Source organism: Schistocerca serialis, chromosome 3 (assembly GCF_023864345.2).
Source record: "Schistocerca serialis cubense isolate TAMUIC-IGC-003099 chromosome 3, iqSchSeri2.2, whole genome shotgun sequence".
Classification (NCBI taxonomy): Eukaryota; Metazoa; Arthropoda; class Insecta; order Orthoptera; family Acrididae; genus Schistocerca; species Schistocerca serialis.
The window spans coordinates 410,437,811-410,457,169 of NC_064640.1; the positions used below are offsets into that span (position 1 = coordinate 410,437,811).

The 19,359-nt window shown below is 40.7% G+C and overlaps 1 protein-coding gene across 2 annotated transcripts in view; it reads right to left on the bottom strand.

Annotated features, from left to right (window-relative positions):
- LOC126470273 (probable cytochrome P450 CYP44) overlaps nt 1-19,359 on the bottom strand; it is a 279,280-nt gene that overhangs the window by 148,079 nt on the left and 111,842 nt on the right. For both annotated transcript variants that reach the window (XM_050098015.1, XM_050098016.1), the window contains exon 5: nt 19,020-19,218. In XM_050098015.1, the coding sequence (XP_049953972.1) occupies nt 19,020-19,218 (199 nt within the window). The remainder of the gene's footprint in view (nt 1-19,019; nt 19,219-19,359) is intronic.

Below are 19,359 nucleotides of genomic sequence, written 5' to 3' on the forward strand. Positions count from 1 at the left end.
ACAAAACTGACTTGGTAGCAAAAGGCTCCTTTGAGGCACAAGTTAGTCAGTGACTAGCATGCAAAGTGTCCACACCTTGTGCACTGAATGAGACAAGAAGAGCAGTAAGATTATACAGTATAGCCTTGGATGTGGAAGCAATTTGGGTTATTATTCATGAAATAAATTGGTTAGCTCTGTACTATGAAAATTCAATACTAAGAAGAGAATTTCCAGAGCTTATTATACAGCAAGAGCCATGAATATTTCTTCTGCCTTTTTTGAGTAGCTACAGGACCAAAGCCATCACATTCATCTCAAATAATTAGCAGAGTACTGTATAAATGCATGGACCAGATGTGTGGTTTCTTATCCAGTAATAAGTTTGTGCTCTTTAAACTTTGTGTTGAGCATCCATATTTTATCCTTAGTCATTTATCTAGGCAGTGTCCTATTCCAAGTGATCTGATACTCCCGAGTATACTATTTTATTGAATTGAAAAGTAATTGATTTCTATAATGATATTTAATAATGTTTGTGTAGTAGTAGATTTCTTTACCAGTCAATGAATATCATTTTTGAAGTTCACAGAAGGATAATTAAAGTTTCACTGAAATATAACTGTCAAAGCAAAGATCTAAAGTGCTTTGCTTAAATGTCGTTCTTATTGAAGTATCAGCGTGGTATCAAAATTGTGATCAGTCAGAGCAGTTACTGGCTACTGAACTTGAAGGGCCAGAGTAAGGAATACTACTGTGCAGGTTTGTAATAATGTTTATATTTTCATGTGTTAGTAGTTGAAAGTGTTTTTTTGTATTGTGTTGAACCAAAACATGTTAGCTTTGACCTTAGTTAATAATAGTGTAGTTTCTGGGGCCCCAAGCTAGTTGTTGAACCAATTTTGATCCCATATTATCATAACAGTACTCATGAAATACAGTTATCAATTTTATGACCGTTGTATGATTTAGTAAATAACTGGCTACAACTATTCAAACTATACTAGATTCAGGAACCACAAGTTTTGTTTATGCTGTAGCTAGTATAAAGAAGTGAAAGCTCCTTGAGAAAACAAACAGCCAATAGTAATCACAACAGAGAATATATGTATCTGAAAATGATTTCAATGACAGTATTTCCCAAAAATTAAGATGATAAAAGAACGTAATGTTCAAGTTAATACTACTCTATCATCAGCAGTTCTTTATGTGTAATGAGCATTAGCTTCCCTGCTCTGTTATACGTATAGTAGGTATTACTCAGAGTCAGTTACTGACAAAAAGTTTAATATTACTTCTGTATTGATCCTGTCAGATAACTGGAGCAGGGCACATTCCCACCTGTTAACCAAGCAAAAATGCTTACTTTTTTTTTTGGGCATCAGTCTAACAAGGGAGTGGTCCAATTTCACATGTCAAAATGTACTCTGAAATTTTTCAAACAAGAAGCATACACTGAAAGAAAGGCACTATTAAAAACTTAAGCTGCTAAGGTGCATTACAAGTATTTTAAAAAATGCTGAATTTACTCATTTCTGCTGCATGAAGAACTGCTTATAACAGTGGTTTGTACAGCTAACCCCACCTATTGTGTGATACAGCAAATAAGGAGACACAGTCACAACATGGAAATGTAGTGCCACATATTGCAAAGTCCAAAGTGCACACATGCAAATTTTGAGCACTTAAACCATACCTAAAACATCTCAAATCATTGATTTTTTGAAAACTTGCAATTCATATTGACAGCTAAACTGTTGCAGATGTAATTGTTAGACTAGCAGAGGACAGAAAATCAAGGCAGTGCATATTACTTTACAGACAACTTCCATCAACTGGGACTTTAATTTGTTGACATGAAACATTTGATAACAGTTCCTGTAGTTTTCATGATAATTTTTGAATAATGTATATTTTACTCACAATGAAACAGTTCTGTGTTTATTCCCCGTATTTATCAAAAAAATGTGAATAGGTTATTGGATGATGCAAATGAACATTTTTCTTACATCAAGCACACCTAACAAAAGAAAAATTAATGCATTGAGGCACTTCACAGTCATTGCATGTTTCTTTTAGACAGAACTGGAATGGAGTAATAAACTGTCGTGGGCACTGTTCATTATATTGTGCTGTGTACCGAGCGTACTCGATTAAATTCAGAGAATATGGTGATGCAAACTGACAATGCTAAAATAACTGAAGTTTAAGAATACTGTTCCGCTAATAAACCTGAAATGACAAGGAGCTGTCATAAATTATACAGTCTGACAATTTTCTGAAAAATGCTTTACACTGTCAAAAAGTTCTGTACCAAGAGGCTGAACCACACTATTAGTTCCACGTGGAATGCAAATTATACTAACACTCTTTTCATCATTCTCCTACAGACAAAGGTGTCATTATGTCCTGGCCAAGAGTCCAATAAAAGAAATGAATTATTTTCTGCAGATGATAAGAAGACATTTTGAGTGCAATACTGAATATTATTCTCTCCCATTTTTCCAAATTTTGCTACATTGATTACAAGATTTTTTCAACTAAACAGCCCTTTTTCTAAATTTTTGGTCCTAGATTGCCTTGAGGTTCCTGAAGGCAGATGATATAAAACAGTGTAAACGGTAATCCAGTAATACTTATTGTTGGCATTGTTTCACACATTAATGTGGAAAAGCATTCATCAACTGCACAAGTGACTGTCCTTTTTTTCTGCTTAAAATGATAAAGCATGGTTTGCACACAGTTCTTGCATGACACCTGACTGATTGCTTTTATACACAGCATTTTAGTACATAATAAGAAATTTTGTCTTCACGTCAGCTATGAATGTCTCTGAAGTATCATCTATTAATGGCATCTCCTCTACACATTTATTTGAGTAAAGTTCATAGTTTTGCGACTTCCTTCGCAGTATAATTTTCTGAATCTGTTTAACCAGGTCGAAGAAGCCTGAAAATCAGTAATGTTCATCTCACTTCCAAGTCATAGTGCCCTGTCTCTTGGATATCCCTCAGTAACGGTGCATTGACTCTCATGAGCAGTTCTAATTCTTTCAACTAGTTTTTCTTCACATTTTTTTAAATGTCATTTTGGCACATATCTCATACTTCATGTAGTTCTTTCTTCCATTTATAAAACTCATGTCACAGCCATTTCTTTGTCACTGAAAACTATTACTATACATGTTTTCTTTGGGCTAGGTAGGTGCTGTACTTTTGTTCTGGACTTTATTAACAAAACAACCATTGTTTGAACCACAATTCATGGAATCATCACAGTCATTACCTCTTTCTTCTAACGTTTCCACAATTTCTAATGAAATATCAAAATCATTTGAATGAATGTCCAAGAAATTAACTAATAAGTAACATATATGTAGGTCTTCAGGAGAAGTAGATGATGTCGATTCCTAACATATTTTTCATATTTCATCTTTGCAAGGTTTAAAACATTAATTGAATTCCACTTTATTGTGAAACTCTACAACCTGCACAAAGACAGATGTGATTAGCAAGCATATATGAAGAAAGCACAAAGAAAATCAATTTAGTTTTATCTCCATTGTTAAAACTTAGTGATATCACAAAAGCAACTGCTAATTAGGTGATATTAAATAAGTTGCATATTTGAATGAATAGTAACTGTGAACAACTGTGTCAGAGAACCTACCAACAGAAACTGAAACTTACTTTACAAATTATGATCGCACTGTGCCATGTTATCTGAATCGCACTGTGCCATGCTATCTGTTTACATATGTGCTGACAACCAAAAATAGGCACCTGCCACATTATTCATGCACTGTCTGCTACAGCTACAATAGGCTGCAGCATATTTTGCATGTATTCCTGAAGACATACATTTAATGCCACAAAACTAGTTGTTTCATAAATAAAGATTTATCGTAGACCTGAAGCAGCCTTGTTGACCATGGCAGCTACAATAGAGATGTTCATTTCTCCAGCAACCTGGTGAGCTACAAATTTGGCAATATTCAACACGGAAAAAAAAACTTTCAGTGTGTCTTAGCAGCTAAAATTTTGACATAGTGTTTCCTTTGATGTGTTCTTCTCATATAAAAAATTTCGTGACAGGTTTCGACATGTAATGGAAAGGCAGCACAGTGTCTGCAGCAGTGGGCATTGTTTCTCAGTAGTTATAACTATGAAATTGATTTTCACCCAGCTGTCAACTTGGCTTCCTGTTGGCCCTGACACAGACTTCATTCGCCAGGAAATGATTTGTTTCGTGTTCCCTCAGCACCTACAACAAACCCTGGACAAATTTCCACTGACAGCACACGAATTAGCCACCGTGTAAGCCCATGAACCATTTATGTGCAAAGTTTTGTCAGCAGCGCACTTGGGGTGGCTGTAACACTTAACTAAACAAATACACCTGGTGTTTTCCACCTATTTTGTGATGTGTGACAGCCTCAGTGCCACAAACAGCTTCTTAACACTGTCCACTGATGACTCTGAATTCCGGGTCATCATCCCATCCATGCTCCAATCCCGCATCCTCTGGCTATTTCATACCTCACACTGGGGAGATGACACACATAAAGGGATAAGCCTAGTAGTGTGTATACTGGTCTGGTACTGATCGTTGTTGTGTCGTGTGACTAGGGCCTCCCGTTGGGTAGACCATTTGCCGGGTGCAAGTCTTTCGATTTGATGCCAATTTCATGAGTTGCCGAGTTGCGCATCAATGGGGATGAAATGATGATGATTAGGACAACACAATACCCAGTCCCTGTGTGGATAAAATCTCTAACCCAGCCGGGAATCGAACCCGGGCCCTTAGGATTGACATTCTGTCACACTGACCACTCAGCTACCGGGGGCGGACCCCTGGTACTGATGAAACTGAACATGGATGTCACTCTTGTTGTGCCTGTTCTCTTAACCAGGCAGCCCGAGAACAATGTTCACTCGACAACCATGCCCAGAACACCTGTGGGGCAAAGAACACATCAATTTTGCTACATCATTTCAGGGGCTATGGGGCTGCTGGTGATGGACACTCTCTCCAACTTCCCCTTTGTGGCATGGATGCCATCAATGACCACCCATGCTACCATCTATGCCTTCACTACAGTTTTTGCAATTGAGGGACTGCCACACAAGCTGCTGTCTGACAATAGTCCCCAGTTCATGCCATCACAATTTGGGACTTTTTGTCACTGCAACAGCATTGAGCACCCCCTTCCACTTAGTTTCCAGCACAGGGGCTGAGCAGGTAGTCAGGATGTTTAAGGCTCAAACACGTTAGGTCTTGCTGATGACATTAACAAAGGAAGTGCTCCACAGTTTCCTCGCCAGGTACTGGTCCACCCCCATGAATGGACCCAGTCTGGCCAAAATCTTGCTAGGGAGCAGGCTTCAAACGCTGCTAGATCTTTGCATCCTGTGCAACATGCCCAGCCAAAGTACAGGTCTGCATACATGCACGGTGCCTGTGTCTGGGTGTGCTTGTTTATTTGGAGCCTAGGGTGGAGCCAGGGGAGTCACCATAGGCCACAGGGGGCATCAGCTGTTTGACATCAAGGCCAGTCGCAAACTCCCAAATCACCACTCAACAAGCTCCAGCCATGACTGCATTTGCAAACAGTGCCCTCACTGCTGCCTCTGAGCTGTGGTCCTGACACACCAACATTCATCCCATCCATCGTGCTGCTAGCCATCATTCTACTCCGTCCACTTCACAGTGCAACCTGTGCTCCCATTGACTCGCTCATAAGCAAACAACTAAGTGGGCCACAGTTTGAGAGCCCATGGAAATGGAGCCACTCCCACTGCCCATACCTCTTATGGTCCCAGTATTCCCAGTGCAGCACTCTGCCATAGGTGCACTGCCAACTCCCAACTCCACTGCCCCCCAAAGTGCCCAGACAGGTCATCTGATTTGGCTAGTCCAGATGAGGTCATGACACTTGATTCCATGGCAGGGAGATCTGCCATGCTTCCCAGCCTCCCTACCTGGCCGTGGCACAAACCTGGTCTTATTGGCCCTTCGTGCCTATTTTAGGGGGGAGGGATTTAGTACATCCTTATACAGTGTGTATCAATAGCAATGGGGGCATCTGGCTATGACAGCTGCCACCTGTAACTACACGGGGCAGCACCAGTGTATCATGTGGGCCATGCCTCCCACAGCAGCAGGGCAGCTGGCTAGCCATTCTCCTATTTTGCTGTCCTGTATGAAGTTCTTAGTTTTCACCATACCATTGTGACAACAACCACCCTGCTCAGTTTCTGGACTGTCTTGATTTCATTATTGGTTTACATTCAGTGTGAAGCTTATGACAACTATTGCTCCATTTATGGTTTATGCTTTCACACTGAACATGGACAGAAAACAAAGCTGCTACTTGTAGGAACAACAGTGGCTCTAACCAACTGGGCAACATGCTGAACTGAGCTTGCATGACAGATATAGGTCTGTCATTCCATCCTGCTTCATCTCTATATCAGAGTTCAGCAGTTTAGTGGGTGACAAGTGGTGGCCCATCAGTCTCTTGATAATCCGTGACCAGATGTTTACAGTGGGTGAGAGATCTGAAGAATGTGCTTTCCAGGTCATCAGGCAATGTCCTCTGTAAAGAGGTATCTCAGGACAGCTGGTTCAACATGTGGTCTTGTGTTATAATGTTGAAAGATAACATCACTGAGTCCTCAAAGATAGAGCACAGCCACAGGTCTTAACATGTCAGAAATGTAATTTATGCTGTCCAAATTACTGGCTTTGCAAATCAGAAGTGATCATGTTGTGTGCCCAGTGAGACCCCATGCTGCCACACCAGGTGCTGGGTCTGTATGATAATGGCAAGTGGAATTTGGTAATATTCTTTTTCCCTGGAGCCTCCACACACAGAAATGTCCACCATGATGATGCTCACAGAGCTAGAACTCATCTGACAAGATGATGTGGTGCCATTCCTGTGTCCATTGCTGTCATCGGGTGCATCATTGCTGGCACCAACATTTACTTACATACTCTGCAATCCACTGTATGGTGTGTGGCAGAGGGTACATTGGACCACTGTGAGTCATTTTCCATCCCTCACAAATAGAGTAAGGGAAAAACAGCTATCTAAATGCCTCCATAAGACCCATAATTTCTCTTATCTTATGTACATGGTCTTTACGCAAAATGTACATTGGTGGCAGTAACATTGTTCAGCAGACAGCTTCAAATTCCAGTTCTTTAAATTTTCTCAACAGTTTTCCTCAAAAAGAATGTTTCCTTCCCTCCAGGGATTCCCATTCGAGTTCCCAAAGCATTTTCGTAACACTTGCGTGTTGATTGAACCTACTGGTAACAAATATAACAGCCTACCTCTGAATTGCTTCAATATTTTCCTTTAATCAGACCTTGTGGGAACCCCAAACGCTCAAGCAGAACTCAACTATGGGCCACACTAATGTTTTATATGCGATATCCTTTACAGACGAATCACACTTTCATAAAACTCTCCCAGTAAACCAAAGATGACCATTCGCCTTCCCCACTACAATCTTTACATGCCATTCCATTCCATATCACATTCCAACATTACACCCAGATATTTAATCAACCTGACTGTCTCAGGTAGCACCGTACTAATGTTTTATTTGAACATTACTGGATTGTTTTTCACACTTATCTGCATTAACTTGGATTGTTTCTGCATTTAGAGCTAGTTTCCATTCATCAAGGGAACTAGAAATTTTTTCTAACTCATCTTATGGACAAACTAAGAGCATATGGACTATCAGACCAATTGTGTGATTGGACTGAAGAGTTCCTAGATAACAGAACACAGCATGTCATTCTCAATGGAGAGAAGTCTTCCGAAGTAAGAGTGATTTCAGGTGCGCCGCAGGTGAGTGTCATAGGACTGTTGCTATTCACAATATACATAAATGACCTTGTGGATGATATCGGAAGTTCACTGAGGCTTTTTGCAGGTGATGCTGTGGTGTATCGAGAGGTTGTAACAATGGAAAATTGTACTGAAATGCAGGAGGATCTGCAGCGAATTGACGCATGATGCAGGGAATGGCAATTGAATCTCAATGTAGACAAGTGTAATGTGCTGCGAATACATAGAGAGATAGATCCCTTATCATTTAGCTACAAAATAGCAGGTCAGTAACTGGAAGCAGTTAATTCCATAAATTATCTGGGAGTACACTTTAGGAGTGATTTAAAATGGAATAATCATATAAAGTTGATCGTCGGTAAAGCAGATGCCAGACTGAGATTCATTGGAAGAATCCTAAGGAAATGCAATCCGAAAACAAAGGAAGTAGGTTACAGTACGCTTGTCCGCCAACTGCTTGAATACTGCTCAGCAGTGTGGGATCCGTACCAGATAGGGTTGATAGAAGAGATAGAGAAGATCCAACGGAGAGCAGCACGCTTTGTTAGAGGATCATTTAGTAATCACGAAAGTGTTACGGAGATGATAGATAAACTCCAGTGGAAGACTCTGCAGGAGAGATGCTCAGTAGCTCGGTACGGGCTTTTGTTAAAGTTTCGAGAACATACCTTCACCGAAGAGTCAAGCAGTATATTGCTCCCTCCTACGTATATTTCGCGAAGAGACCATGAGGATAAAATCAGAGAGATTAGAGCCCACACAGAAGCATACCGACAATCCTTCTTTCCACGAACAATACGAGACTGGAATAGAAGGGAGAACCGATGGAGGTACTCAGGGTACCCTCCGGCACACACCGTAAGGTGGCTTGCGGAGTATGGATGTAGATGTAGATGCAGATGTAGATGTAGATATAGATATCATCCCACAGTCACTCAATGATGACAAATTCCCATGCGCCACAGCATCATCAGCAAACAGCCACAGATTGGTGCTCACCCTGTCCATCTGATCATTTATACAGAGAACAATAGTGGTCCTATCACACTTCCCTGGGGCACTCCTGAAAATAACAATGTCTCTGATGAACACTCACCATTAAGAACAATGTCCTGGGTCCTATTACTTAAGATTTCTTCAAGCTACTCACATATCTGGGAACCTGTTCTGTACACTCATATCTCTGTTAACAGTCTGCAGTGGGGCACCATGTCTAACACTTTTCGGAAATCTAGGAAAATGGCATCTGCCTGTGCCGTTCATCCATAGTTCACAGGATATCATGTGAAAAAATGGCAAGCTGAGTTTTACATTAGCAATAGTTTCTAAAACCATGCTGATTTGTGAACAGAAGATTTTCCATCTCAAAGATTTATTACATTCAAACTTTAACTATGTTCAAGGATTCTGCAGCAAACCAAGGTTAAGGACAATGATCTGTAATTTTGCAGACTGGTTTTTTTACCCTGCACTTTTTTCCAGACACTTGGGGCTTTGCACTGGGTGAGTTATTTGAGGTAAATGTAATCTAAGTAAGGGGCCAAAGCTGTAGAGCACTGTTTGTAAAACTGAATTCAGATTCAGTCCAAACCTGGTGACTTATTTGTTTCTGGCTCTTTCAGTCACTTCTCTATGTCAGGGACACCTATTATGTGAGACTGTATGATGGTCAAATGATGGGACATTTGTACCATCCTGCTGTGTGAATGATTTCTTAAACATGAAGTTTAAAACTTCAGCTTTCCATTTGCTATCTTCTACTGCCATACCAGATTGGTCAACACATCTGCTGTGGCATCAAGAAAAGTTGCAACAATGTTCACCATGCTGACCATTTGTGGTACTGCAGACACTGTTGCACTGTCCATGTGGATACTTATGTTGCTGCAAACAAGTCCATTTCCTGATTCAAGGTCTATGACCCGGTTGTGCAATTCTGCACAGCCAATCAAACTTGGGTGCTAGCTGTCAGATGCTACTGAGATCCTGCATTGCATAGAGTATGGCCCTTCTGAAGGCGTCATTTCCATAGTCACATGACAGCCATGGAATCCTAACAAACACGAACAGCAATATCACACTGTGATAAACCACAGTCTCAATATGCCATGACCCTACCATGTTGAATTCTGACATATGATTGTAGAGGTTTCCCTTTCTTACAAGGTGCACAGCACATTTTCTCACAAACAAACAACATTCAAATTCAATTTCTGAATGAGAAACCCACTGAATAATCATTCCTTATGTACAGAATGTAGATGCTGCCCTCCTACTTTGTGATGTTCACTGAAAGGCTAATAATATGCATATCCAACTATTTAGTGCACTTCATGCCAATTTCATGTTTGTTGCATTCTGTCTTCATGGTGTTGCAATTTTAATGTGCATTTTGTGTACAAGAGTACTGATGGAATAAAATTAACACACTTAACTGTACACGCAGTGAATCATCTGTTTAAAAAATAATTTTCTGTTTGTATTAAGGATTACAGATAAATAGCAAAATCCTAAAATACAAAAATAACTTCCCCTTCTAAGTATAATTTTCATATTTTTTGATCATACTTCTATTTCATAGAAGTAGTTTCAACTGGGTGAGAAACATTAGAGTTTGTCCCATCAATGTTGGAATAACTAAAGTCATTAGAGCTGCCCCAGTTCGGGAAGTAGTGGGAGGGGTTGAGCAGGAGTAGGACTAGGAAATAATTGTAGTCTGCTTAAGAAATCACCCTACCATTAAGATGAAGTGATTTAAGAAAAGCCCAAGTGGGCTGCAGTATCCAGACAATACAGGGTGAGTCACAAAGGACTTTCTGACTTTGGAATGATACATAAATTTATTGATATAGCTTTCAGAATCGGTTGATGTGTCATTTTATAGCAGACAACCTCAAGTTTCACACACAAGTGTCAAGTGTCATTTCTAATATGGCAAGCATCTCACCAGTAATCAGTTTCTTCCCAAATGGGCCGGCCGAAGTGGCCGTGCGGTTAAAGGCGCTGCAGTCTGGAACCGCAAGACCGCTACGGTCGCAGGTTCGAATCCTGCCTCGGGCATGGATGTTTGTGATGTCCTTAGGTTAGTTAGGTTTAACTAGTTCTAAGTTCTAGGGGACTAATGACCTCAGCAGTTGAGTCCCATAGTGCTCAGAGCCATTTGAACCTTCCCAAATGGTTCAAATGACACTGAGTACTATGGGACTTAACATCTGAGGTCATCAGTCCCCTAGAACTTAGAACTACTTAAACCTAACTAACCTAAGGACATCACACACTTCCATGCCTGAGGCAGGATTCGAACCTGTGGCCGTAGCAGTCGTGCGGTTCCAGACTGAAGTGCCTAGAATTGCTCGGCCACTGTGGCCGGCAATTTATTCCCACACTCATTGCAGTAAATCAGGTGTAACATGTGCAACTGCAGCATAGACTGAATGTTTCAGGTCAGCTAAATTTTTTGGTAGGGGAGGACCAAACACACCGTCTTTAATGAAGCCCCAGAGAACGAAATCCAGTGTTGTCAAGTCTGGGGGGGTACGGTTACCATTCGACTGGCCCTTCATGGCCAATCCACCAACCTTGGAAGCAATTATCAAGGAAATCTCGAACTTCCATGAGGAAATGAGGTGGTGAGTAAATTGGAAGCCTACTTGGAGATTCTTTAGTGTAACTGGAGTGAAATTTAGGCCAAACAGTTGTTTCAGAGTTCGCTTCATGAAACCAAAACACTCTGCAACAGTGAAAGTAGCCGTTTTAGCTGTGCACTACACTGGTACTCTCGGCAGTGGAATGGGGTACACATGAACTACATCAATTAAACTTGATGTTATTTGCTGCAAAAGTCTCTCTCTCTCTCTCTCTCCCCCCCCCCCCCCCCCTAATTTTTTTCCCTCATAATATTACAAGATTTTCATGCACAACACCACAAAACACTATCTTATGCTACTTCAGCAATGAACAGTGAAATGCTACTACAGCCACAGCTGTCCTTTATAAAAAAAATACTGTAGTACTTCCAACCACTGTGGAATTTGCAGACAGCAGCTGTTGCCTGCTCCACACGTAATTGTTCTAGTGAAAGCATCAGACCAGTGGGCTGGATCTCAGGTTTGGCAACTGTCACCAACTAATAGTAGCATGTGTACTGCAGGGTTTGTGAACACACGCAAATAATAACTACTGTTAACTCTCTTCATAAAGAGGCACTCAAATCACATTCAGTTTCCATAAAAAATCATACTTATACATTTGATATGAATTTTGTATATAAATGACGTAGTTATTGAAATTGCATTAAAAAAAAAAAAAAAAAAAAAAACGAAAGCAATTCTCAAACCAGTAGTTACCATTCTCTGAGCCTACTGATTGAGCCACATGGCCCATTGAAACTTGTTCTACCATTAGTGAATCAAAGTCACTCAGAGAACTTTTAAGTAAATTTTCTCAAGAATGGTTGATTGTTGTATCAACTGCTTTGGGCAATTGATGTTTGAGTTCTGAACTTCACATAAAACAAATATAAAAATTTACAAAAATCCTACTGCCATATGCTCTTCTTGTAAGCTATTAACTTCTGTAGGTGATGATCAACAACTGTGATAAGCTTTCTGAAGTTAATGATGCACTCTTTGTTTTACAGCCAGTTTCAATCTCACAATTTGTCCATCATCAGATATCTATGTAAAAAGTAGAGAAATGAAAGTATGAAAAATGTATACGCAAGTACGAGGCAATGGCCTGCGGTAAGTACTTAAACAGATAATGATATTAACTGTGCTTCAGTTCCTCATATAAGGCTTCAGCCAGAGTTGATAACATTGTAAATATCCCAGCCAAACCATTCATTTATAAACAACATTAGAATAACTGTGTATAATTGAAACAGTTCAAATTATGTACCTAAGTTGTTATGGTGTAAAGTCAAGTATTGGCATGCCAGTTGGAAACAAGAGAGCAGAGAGGGCTATGAAGAAGATGTCAGCCAATTGCACACTAAACAACCCCTCTCCAGGACAACAACATGACGGCAGTGACCTCTATGCGAAGAGGGCGTAAGCGCCAAGTTGACTGGCCGTGGTCCACTTCTACAGCAGCATCCAGATTATGCACTTCAAGACCAGTGACTTAGGAGTTGTGTATACTGAAGAGATTTCTTATTTGCATGTTGCCATTTGCTTGCTACATTTCTGTGTTATTGTCAAAGTTAAGTATTATCATTGTTCATTTCATAATAAAACTCATTAATATGATTTGCTTGAATTGTTTGTCTAGTGATCTGAGAAAGGAAGTTTCCTAGATTCCCATGTTTGATGACGAGGCAGGATTCAACATTGATGGCGAGTAAGAAGAACCCCATGCCTAGCTGCCACAAATTTTTGATTTTTCTTGGGCTATTGTGTTTTGCTGGTGCCTTAATTCTACATTGTCTTTTCTTTGCAGGGGTGTGTTTACTTGCCTTAATGGTGTTTCTTATAGTATTTTTGCTAATCAGTGTTTTCAGGTGGGAATTGCAGAACTCTCCTTTGCTTTTGCACTTATTTTTATTGCCTGCCTTGTCTGTTTATTGCAATGAGCAACCCAACTCATCCACCCCCTCCTCAGGCACCTCAGTTGCAAGCGAAAGATGCAACGCAGCTAACACTGACGTTTCAGTTTCAGACCCAACAAATTGCATCTCTACTCAATATGGTACAGCAGTTACTGCCAATGCTGCGCACATGACAGAACAAGCAACACCTACTGTAGCTCCAAGGGCCATACCACCTTTTCACCAGTTTCACATACAAGATGAGGAATGGCTCGAATGGTTGCAACAGTCTGAAGCTTATGTAATTGCTCACAATGTACCAGGTACTGTGAAAACACATTACCTCTGTCAACAGTAGGAAGTGCAGTGTTTTGCCTCATTCAGAAATTATTCCCTAATGCTAATCTGAGTGAACTTTCCTATGAGCAGGTTGTAGCTTCGCTAACTATTATAACCACCAAGTGAATGTAGTAGCAGCTAGGTACCAAATCGTAGGTTGCAAGAAAAGGCCAGAACAATCTTATCACGAGTGGGTAACTGATTTGCAGGATATGATGAGGAAATACAAATTCAAATATGCTTGTGATACTTTTCAGCTGTTATGTTGTGTAATGCAATCGTGTACAATGTAACTGATGTCAAACTTAAAGAACATATTTTGAAAAGTCAGAAACATCATTCCAGCATGTAGTGCAAATACTGGATCAGTACAATTCAGGTGCCATGTCAGCCAATAAATTTGAGTAGCCTCCAACTTGTGGGGTTGAATTGTACCTTACTCATGACTGGCCCATTAGGCAGTGACAGCATGCACGTGCCATGCCTTGTCAACAGTTCTCCACGCCGCGTAAACAGCTCTACAGGCAACAGAATTAAGTCATGTTCTCAGTGCTATTCACAGCACAAATGCCAAAACTGCCTATCCCAACAAGCATAGTGTTATGCTTGTGGCAAGAAAGGTCATGTACAATCTGTATGTTTGCAACAGCAGAAACATAAGAATTCTGTCCATTCACAAAAATCTAGTCACAAGGATTATGTAATCGATGCAGTGTATTGAAAGCCTACTGCAAGCAAATCCAGCAAGTAAACAGTTTCTTCAGTGCTATTCCAGTGCAACATACTTTATGTTCATTTGCATATTTGTGGAAAATGTGTGAAACTTCAGTTGGACATGGGTGCCTCTGTTACATTGCTGAATCGTAAGACATATGAACTGTTAGGTTCCTGGCGTCTGTCTAAAACTAGCATGCACCTGACGGCTTATAATGGACAAGACATTACTGTTCTTGGAAAATATACTTTGCCTGCCATGTATCACTTGCATACATGAACTATGACATTTACTGTGCTACAATCATGTGATTGTGAGAACACAATTGGCCTTGATTTGTTTGTTTTGTTTGACTTTAAAATTCAGGACAATGTATTGTCAGTGACTGCATTCAATGCTAAAGACAGTGTAGCTACCTTGCTAAAAGAATTCCCTGAACTATTTTCTGAAGGTTTAGGCAAGACTAACAATTTTGTTGCACATATTACTAACAAAGACAATGCTCAGCCAAAGTTTTGATGGGCCAGAACTGTTCCCATTGTATTACGGGACAAAGTCACTGCTGAACTTAAAGAATTGCAAGACAGTGGAGCTATTGTGCCCATTCAAGCTAGTCAGTGGGCAAGTCCACTAGTTTTGCTTCCCAAATCTTCACATTTCGATCATCTCTGTGTTGACTTTAAGTCTACAGTAAACCCACAAACTGTGATTGATTCTTATCCATTGTCACGCCCAGAGGATCTCATGAAAACATTAGGTGCTGGTCGCTACTTTTCAAAAATTGATTTATGTGACGCATATCTTCAAATACTACTAGATGAAGAATCTCAAAAATTGTGTGTTGTGAACACTCATTTGGGCTTGTTTAAATATTTGCATTTACCTTTTGGCAGTGTTTCTGCACCCACCATTTTCCAACGGCTGACTGCTGAAGTATCAAACTGTTCAAAGTAGTTGGATGATATTGTCATAGCAGATCATACACATGAAGAACACATTGCAAATTTACGTGCTTTGTTTTGTGTGTTATCTGATGCAGGACTAAAGTGTAGACTGGATAAGTGTGATATTTTAAAACCTGAGTTGCAGTATCATGGTCGTGTCATAAACAGTCACGGTGTACATCCTCTTCTGTCACATTTGTTAACCATATGTGAATTGCCAATTCCTCGCAATGCCAAAGAATTGCAGTCAGTCTTAGGGAAAATGAACTATTATATTCGGTTCATACTGAATGCTGCACAAATTGCAACTCCATTGCATCGTTTGCATTACAGGAATGTCCCCTTTGTTTGGACAGATGAGTGCCAAGAAGCTTTTCAAAAACATAAAGATGCATTGGTTAGTGATCAATGCATGGTTTACTTTGATTCTCACAAACCAGTTGTGTTGCACATTAATGCTTCCTCTTATGGAGTTGGTGCAGTGCTTTCAGACAGATTTGGAGATAGAGACAGGCCCATTGCTTTCACATCAAAAGTGTTGTCCCAAGCTCAGTGTAGCTATTCACAAACAGAGTAAGAGGCATTGGCTATTGTGTATGTTGTCACCAAATTCCACCACTATTTGTATGGCAGAAAATTCTACTTAGTAATGGATCACAAGCCATTTCCATCATGTTTCATCCAATGAAGCCAGTTCCTGTATGAACTGCCCAAAAATTGCAGAGATAGGCTTTGTTGTTGTCTCAATACTAGTAAGAGACGGTTCAACATGGTAATGCGGATGCACTTTCATGTCTTCCAATTGGCCCTGATACAGACTTTGACACTTCTGCTGCATCTTGTTGTCACATTGATGCTCAGGATTCTGAATTGTTTCAATCCTTTCCTCTGAACTATAGGAAAATTGAACAGGCCACGGAAGCTGATTCAGATTTCAATATTTTGCTAAAATACATTCGCACATCTTGGCCTCACTCATTGCATAGCATAAAGAACTCTGCCATGCACTGATTGAGTCTTGTCCAAACTGACAGTGGACAGTCACATGTGTTGATCCCCAAAGCGTTGCAGTTACTTCACCAAGGCCACTGGGGGATTGTTTGTATGAAACAGTTAGCGTGTCGACACTATACTTGGCAGGGTATGGACACCCAAAGAGAACAGATGACGTCAGTGTCACACACGTGTGCAAAATCAGTCTGCTCCACAACAAAAGTTCACTGCTTGGCCTAAGTCACAATCACCATGGCAACGTGTGCATATAGACTTTGCGGGACCTTTTTGGAACACTCGTTGATTGATTGTGGTAGACGCATATAGCAGGTTTCCTTTCGCTGTGCCAATGAACTTGACAACATCACTTAGCACAATTCAGGTGTTATCCTCTATTTTTTGCCTCAAAGGTTTGCCTGAAATCATAGTGCTGGACAACAGCCCTCAGTTTACATCAAATAAATTTGAAACATTCTGTGAATGCAATGGCATACAATATCTAACCAGTGCACCATTCCACCCACAGTCAAACAGCGAAGCAGAATGTTTTGTCAGAATGTTCAGCAGATGGCCAAACCTCACACCGCACACACGAGGGATCAAGCATTGCAACTGTCTCTTGCCTCCTATTGTTCACATCCACGAGATGGACCACTGCCAATGGAATTGCTTCATGGACACCGCCACGCAACACTGCTCCACCCTCCTCAGCATACACCACTGAAGGAAGGCCACAAGTATTGCTTTGTGCTGCATGATATTGTGTATTTCAATGTTTTTAGTGGCAGCAGACAGTGGGTATGAGGCAAGATCGTTCGTCAACTTCACCCAGGCATGTCTCACATTTTAGGCCCATTCAGATTGCAGCACCAACATAACAATCAAAGTCACCACTGACATGTGCATGGTGATCCTGCTGTATCTCTTGCCCCAGATTCAAGGATTCCATGGACAACACGGCAACAGGAGCTGCCAGAGGGTGTCATCAAGAGACTGCAGGACAACACCATGAAGACGGAGCCTTCATCTACTCTGCCTCCTATTGTCCTACCAATGGATCTGGACCCACTGGCGCCACACCAGCCAATGCCTTCTACATCTTGTTATGGGCCTGAGGAGGTGGATGCGTACCCTTCTGGTCATTTACCGAGGTATGTTTCCGCCACAGCAAAGACCGGATGGTGGGGAATAACTGGAAGCCTGATGTTCCCAGCAGCACAGCTTCCAGTCCCTCAGAGGAGGAGGAGGAGGAGGAGGAGGAGGAGGAGGAGGAGATTAGTGTTTAACATCCCATCGACAACGAGGTCATTAGAGATGGAGCCCAAGCTCAGATTACGGAAGGACCGGGAAGGAAATCGGCTGTGCCCTTTCAAAGGAACCATCCTGGCATTTGTCTGAATCAATTTAGTGAAGCCACAGAAAACCTAAATCAGGATGGCTGGAGACAGGTTTGAACCGTCGTCCTCCTGAATGCGAGTCCAGTGTGCAAACCACTGCGCCACCTTGCTCGGTGGTCCCTCAGAGCATCCACACTATACTAAGATGGTCCATCACTTTTTGGGTGGTGGTGGTGCAGGGGGGGGGGGGGGGGGGGGGGGAATTTACCGCATAAAGTCAAGCACCACCACGCCAGTTGGAAACGGAGAGAACAGAGAGGGCTGTGAAGAAGACGTCAGCCAATTGCACTCTGATCGACACCTATCCAGGATGACAATACGATGGCAATGACCTCTATGTGAAGAGGACATAACCGCCATGCTGACTGGCTGCAGCCAATTTCTACACCAGCATCCAAAGTAGGCACTTCTAGACCAGGGACTTAGGAATTGTATATACTGAAGAGATTTATTTACATGTCACCCTTTGCTTGCAACACTTCTGTGTTATTGTCAAGTTTAAGTATTGTCATTGTTCATTTCATAATAAAACTCATTAATATGATTTGCTTGCCAACAGATGGTAGGCACAAGGTGAGATCGTCTGTCAATTTCGTGCAGGTAAGTATCTCATTTTAGGCCCATTCAGATTGCAGTGCTGACATCACAATCAAAGTCACCACTAACATGTGCATGGTGATCCTTCTGTATCTCTGTTTATCTAGCGAGCCGAGAAAGCAGGTTTCCTAGATTCCCATCTTTGACGACTAGGCAAGATTCAGCATAAGTATCCTGGGATAATTCCTGATGTGTTTCCTTAAATTTTATTTTGACTCGTTTATAACTATATCAGCTATGTCTGAAAACATATGTGGACAAATAAAGTACAGTTGATAGAAATCTTTGCTTAAGTAATTACTGCATACTGTGGCTTTATCGCATACATATACACACTGTCCATATCTTTTTACTTTTTGCAGATATTCCTTATTATGGTGGAATTGCACAAGGAAACTAGTTGTAAAGTACAGTCTGGTGGACAGACAAGTGACTGTGCAGAACAAAATTCAGAAAATTTCTAATTTGTAACTGAAACTGCAAAAAAAGTGGTAAAACTGTATCATTTTTTACGATTAACTATCTATTACTTTGACTATCCTACACGACTTCGTCGAAACAAATAGAAATTAAGAGACTTGAAGAAATTTGTGCAAAAAAAAAAAAAAAAAAAAAAAAAAAAAATTTGTCACTTAGCAGCAGAAAAATACTGGAAGTTTACCTGTAAATAAAGTTTTCTGCCTCTGTTATCCTCTTCCACTTTGGAGTATGAAAATATTTGTACATAGGCAGTGAAAATTTTAGAATGGCTGACAACTGAAACATTTCTTTGTTGGCATCAATTATTTTCTGTGCCATTTTCTCCATTTCCCCGCCATATAGGCAACCTAGTCTCCTTCCAAAACAGATTGCTCCAGCAGCTAAACACAGGTTATTTTCATGTTTTAATTAATACAAAGTGGTTTAAATTGCATGAAAACAAAAGTACAATATTGATCGACTTTAGTAAGGATGTTTAAAACATGAAAATATGAATCAGTGGAAAAACAAACCAATTGCAC